This window comes from Mizuhopecten yessoensis, unplaced genomic scaffold (assembly GCF_002113885.1).
Source record: "Mizuhopecten yessoensis strain PY_sf001 unplaced genomic scaffold, ASM211388v2 scaffold5133, whole genome shotgun sequence".
Classification (NCBI taxonomy): domain Eukaryota; kingdom Metazoa; phylum Mollusca; class Bivalvia; order Pectinida; family Pectinidae; genus Mizuhopecten; species Mizuhopecten yessoensis.
This window is the reverse complement of record NW_018405896.1, coordinates 353696-359695: the sequence shown is the minus strand read 5'-3', so window position 1 is coordinate 359695 and position 6000 is coordinate 353696. Positions and strand designations below refer to the sequence as shown.

The 6000-nt window shown below is 35.8% G+C and overlaps 1 protein-coding gene across 10 annotated transcripts in view; it reads right to left on the bottom strand.

Moving 5' to 3' along the window:
* Positions 1 to 6000, bottom strand: part of LOC110450214 (SUN domain-containing protein 2-like) — a 43716-nt gene that overhangs the window by 11632 nt on the left and 26084 nt on the right. For all 10 annotated transcript variants that reach the window (XM_021497543.1, XM_021497541.1, XM_021497542.1 and 7 more), the window contains 4 exons: positions 4511 to 4699; positions 1706 to 1774; positions 647 to 690; positions 164 to 359 (listed from right to left, as the gene is read on the bottom strand). In XM_021497543.1, the coding sequence (XP_021353218.1) occupies positions 164 to 359; positions 647 to 690; positions 1706 to 1774; positions 4511 to 4699 (498 nt within the window). The remainder of the gene's footprint in view (positions 1 to 163; positions 360 to 646; positions 691 to 1705; positions 1775 to 4510; positions 4700 to 6000) is intronic.

Genomic DNA, 6000 nt, shown 5'->3' with positions numbered 1-6000 from the left:
CAAGTGTGATCCACCAAAGTACAGCTTTTATATCATGCAAGTGTGATCCACCAAAGTACAGCTTTTATATCATGCAAGTGTGATCCACCAAAGTACAGCTTTTATATCATACAAGTGTGATCCACCACAGCACTGTGTAATGATGCACCAAGTTCGTACTCACCTCAACCAGTATGGTGCTGATGTGGTCATGGATGAATGCTGCTAGGACGCTGTCGTTACGACAACAGTTCTTCATTTGTATCTCCAGCATCTGTTGGGAGAGCTCCACTCCTTTTAGCTTTGCCTGGAGTGCTGTGAGGTCCTCTCCAAGCTGGTTCAGGACATTACTCGACTGACTATGGTACGCCGCCCCAACACTGGAAAAAGGGTCAAAGTCGAAATGAAACTAGTGATTCTGTTCTTATTCTCCCAAAAACCACTAATGTTTCACTAAATGTGTATGTTACTTAAATAATACAGTGAACATCTTGTTACAGCCCAGTAAGTGGAAAACAAAAGGTAACCTCAGCTCTCTGACAATACATTCACAGTAGTGTGTGGCTATTTAAAATCAAATCCGGAGAAATCTGCTCTTTGACTTATTGAAAATCAGAAAAATTGAATTTCTTATCACTAACCACTGCAGTGTTTTCAAAATACTTACGTTTCAAGATTCTGTTTCTCCATTTCCATTTTCTGTTCCACCAACTTAAACATGAAAAAGTCAATATATTTTCTCAAATAAATTGTACATGTAGTCAAGATACTATAAAACCAAATTTTGTTTAATTTCAGGATGAAATAAAAATCACAACAAGAGTACCGCGGGGCGGAACAAAATATGCCCGTCGAATGCCATATATTGTTATATACTTTCTTACATTGAAATAAGATCTGCATCATTCTAAGAGTGGTTAGTGGACATGCTATAAAAAATGTAGGAGAAAATCTTCAGACAAAAAATCAAATATTGAAATGAACAAAAGGCAATAAATTTTGCAAACATCGTCGAATCAAAATTCTTTTAAGGGAGACACAACTTCATGTCATGATTATAAAGTATACCAAGTTTCAAAGAGATTGGTCGAAAAATGTAGGAGGAGATTTCTGGACAAAATTCAAATACTGAAATGAACAAAGGGCAATAACTTTTGGAAAAATTGTCGAATCAAAATTCTTTTATGGGAGACACAACTTCATATCATGATTATCATGTATACCAGGTTTCAAAGAGATCGTTCGAAAAATGTAGGAGATCTCCGGACAAAATTCAAATACTGAAATGAACAAAGGGCAATAACTTTTGCAATAATTGTCGAATCAAAATTCTTTTAAGGGAGACACAACTTCATATCATGATTATAATGTATACCAAGTTTCAAATTTGACGGTCGAAAAATGTAGGAGAAGATTGCCGGACAAACAAAGTTTACGCCGGACGGACAACGCCATACCATAATACTACCGTCAAATTTGACGGTCGTATAAAAACACTAGAGGTCTCAAACCAGTGATATTTGAATGAGATACGAAAAAAAGATAGGCAATTTAATTATTTTGTGACCAAAGGGCCTGAAGATATACACTCAATTGTTGCCATATAGGCGAGTACTTGTTCAGTGAATTTGTTGATAGTTCTTTGCCTTCTGACCGAGTCATTAGTTAACCAGTAACAGATCAATAAGACAGTTAAAGATGAAGTAAAGATGTAAATAAGACTGACCGTGATATTGCTCACGAGACTCGTGTGGAGATGCTGTAGTTTCATAGCCTGCTCATTGTTCTTACGCATCTAAAAATAAACAAGTAGTTCTGTAGTCAACATATTATTTGATTTCAAAAAGAAATAATAAGTTTGCAAAATATAGTAAAATAAACAAAATGACATTTTCTAATAGTAGAATAAACATATATTGTTTCATGAATATCATATTAAATTGTGAGTGTAGCCAACTCAGGGTAATTAAAGATATAAAACAAACTTCTAACAAGCGATCCTCTTACCCACACTTTTTACCCTACCAACAATTGTTATTGGTGTTACATTTGGTATTTCCCTACCAACAATTGTTATTGGTGTTACAATTAGTATTACCCTAGCTACCACCCAATGTTATTGGTGTTACATTTGGTATTACCTTGCCACCCAATGTTATTGGTGTTACATTTGGTATTACCCTACCACCCAATGGTATTGGTGTTGCATTTGGTATTACGTTACCACCCAATGTTATTTGTGTTACATTTGGTATTATCTTACCACCCAATGGTATTGTTGTTACAATTAGTATTACTCTACCACTCAATGTTATTGGTGTTACATTTTGTATTACCCTACCACCCAATGTTATTGTTGTTACAATTAGTATTACTCTTCCACCCAATGTTATTGGTGTTACATTTGATATTACCCTACCACCCAATGGTATTGGAGTTGCATTTGGTATTACGTTACCACCCAATGTTATCCCACACTTTTTACCCTACCAACAATTGTTATTGGTGTTACAATTAGTATTACCCTAGCTACCACCCAATGTTATTGGTGTTACATTCGGTATTACCTTGCCACCCAATGTTATTGGTGTTACATTTTGTATTACCCTACCACCCAATGTTATTGTTGTTACAATTAGTATTACTCTACCACCCAATGTTATTGGTGTTTCATTTGGTATTACCTTGCCACCCAATGTTATTGGTGTTACATTTTGTATTACCCTACCACCCAATGTTATTGGAGTTACATTTGGTATTACCTTACCACCCAATGTTATTGGTGTTACATTTGATATTACCTTACCACCCAATGTTATTGGTGTTACATTTGGTCTTACCCTACCACCCAATGGTATTGTTGTTACAATTAGTATTACTCTTCCACCCAATGTTATTGGTGTTACATTTGTTTTTACCCTACCACCCAATGGTATTGGTGTTACAATTAGTATTACCTTACCACCCAATGTTATTGGTGTTACATTCGGTATTACCTTGCCACCCAATGTTATTGGTGTTACATTTGATATTACCCTACCACCCAATGGTATTGGAGTTGCATTTGGTATTACGTTACCACCCAATGTTATTTGTGTTACATTTGGTATTATCTTACCACCCAATGGTATTGTTGTTACAATTAGTATTACCCTACCACCCAATGTTATTGGCGTTACATTTGGTATTACCCTACCACCCAATGGTATTGTTGTTACAATTAGTATTACTCTTCCACCCAATGTTATTGGTGTTACATTTGTTTTTACCCTACCACCCAATGGTATTGGTGTTGCATTTGGTATTACGTTACCACCCAATGTTATTTGTGTTACATTTGGTATTATCTTACCACCCAATGGTATTGTTGTTACAATTAGTATTACTCTTCCACCCAATGTTATTGGTGTTACATTTGATATTACCCTACCACCCAATGGTATTGGAGTTGCATTTGGTATTACGTTACCACCCAATGTTATCCCACACTTTTTACCCTACCAACAATTGTTATTGGTGTTACAATTAGTATTACCCTAGCTACCACCCAATGTTATTGGTGTTACATTCGGTATTACCTTGCCACCCAATGTTATTGGTGTTACATTTTGTATTACCCTACCACCCAATGTTATTGTTGTTACAATTAGTATTACTCTTCCACCCAATGTTATTGGTGTTACATTTGGTTTTACCCTACCACCCAATGGTATTGGTGTTACAATTAGTATTACCTTACCACCCAATGTTATTGGTGTTACATTCGGTATTACCTTGCCACCCAATGTTATTGGTGTTACATTTGTTATTACCTTACCACCCAATGTTATTGGTGTTACATTTGTTATTACCTTACCACCCAATGTTATTGGTGTTACATTTTGTATTACCCTACCACCCAATGTTATTGGAGTTACATTTGGTATTACCTTACCACCCAATGTTATTGGTGTTACATTTTGTATTACCCTACCACCCAATGTTATTGGTGTTACATTCGGTATTACCTTGCCACCCAATGTTATTGGTGTTACATTTGATATTACCTTACCACCCAATGTTATTGGTGTTACATTCGGTATTACCTTGCCACCCAATGTTATTGGTGTTACATTTTGTATTACCCTACCACCCAATGTTATTGGTTTTACATTTGGTATTACCCTACCACCCAATATTATTGGTGTTACATTTGGTATTACCCTTCCACCCAATGTTATTGGTGTTACATTTTGTATTAACCTACCACCCAATGTTATTGGTGTTACATTCGGTATTACCTTGCCACCCAATGTTATTGGTGTTACATTTGTTATTACCTTACCACCCAATGTTATTGGTGTTACATTTTGTATTAACCTACCACCCAATGTTATTGGTGTTACATTTGTTTTTACCCTACCACCCAATGGTATTGGTGTTGCATTTGGTATTACGTTACCACCCAATGTTATTGGTGTTACATTTGATATTACCTTACCACCCAATGTTATTGGTGTTACATTTGGTATTACCATCACCAATATATTACCTCTGCTGCCACATGTTGGTTTTCTTTCTCTGCTAGATCAAGTTTAAGGGCAGATAACTCTGTGGCGATTTTGCCAGCTACAATACGTTCCACGTCTGCTTCAGTGAGTTGGTTTTGTGAGCTACTTTGTAGCTGTATAATGATCCTCTTCACTTCCTCCTGAAGATTGATTGTATTTAATACTTGATCCTTCAAAATAAAATAAAAAATATTGCTTTTATTAACAAATTAAATAGATTCAACCAAACCATCTGAATCTATTTTTTTCATCTATAAAAAAGTTCTTAGCTGATTAACAAACATTGAGTCAGAACAAATTAATTTTACAGCAAGAGTCTGCTTCAGGAACTGGACAAGATTTCAGATATCCCCCTCCTTGTTGTATAGCATACTAGAGAAGATGTTAGAAACTACCGAGAAGATATTAGATACTCCCTTCCTTGTTGTATAGAATACTGGAGAAGATATTAGATACTCCCTTCCTTGTTGTATAAAATACTGGAGAAGATGTTAGATACTACCGAGAAGATATTAGATACTCCCTTCCCTGTTGTATAGAATACTGGAGAAGATGTTAGATACTACCGAGAAGATATTAGATACTCCCTTCCTTGTTGTATAGAATACTGAAGAAGATATTAGATACTCCCTTTCTCTGTTGTATAGAATACTGGAGAAGATGTTAGATACTCCCTTTCTCTGTTGTATAGAATACTGGAGAAGATATTAGATACTCCCTTCCTTGTTGTATAGCATACTAGAGAAGATGTTAGATACTCCCTTCCTTGTTGTATAGCATACTAGAGAAGATGTTAGATACTCCCTTCCTTGTTGTATAGCATACTAGAGAAGATATTAGATACTCCCTTCCTTGTTGTATAGCATACTAGAGAAGATGTTAGATACTCCCTTCCTTGTTGTATAGCATACTAGAGAAGATGTTAGATACTCCCTTCCTTGTTGTATAGCATACTAGAGAAGATGTTAGATACTCCCTTCCTTGTTGTATAGCATACTAGAGAAGATGTTAGATACTCCCTTCCTTGTTGTATAGCATACTAGAGAAGATGTTAGATACTCCCTTCCTTGTTGTATAGCATACTAGAGAAGATGTTAGATACTCCCTTCCTTGTTGTATAGCATACTAGAGAAGATGTTAGATACTCCCTTCCTTGTTGTATAGCATACTAGAGAAGATGTTAGATACTCCCTTCCTTGTTGTATAGCATACTAGAGAAGATGTTAGATACTCCCTTCCTTGTTGTATAGCATACTAGAGAAGATGTTAGATACTCCCTTCCTTGTTGTATAGCATACTAGAGAAGATATTAGATACTCCCTTCCTTGTTGTATAGCATACTAGAGAAGATGTTAGATACTACCGAGAAGATATTAGATACTCCCTTCCTTGTTGTATAGAATACTGGAGAAGATTTTCGATACTCCCTTCCTTGTTGTATAGAATAGTGGAGATGATTTTCGATACTCCC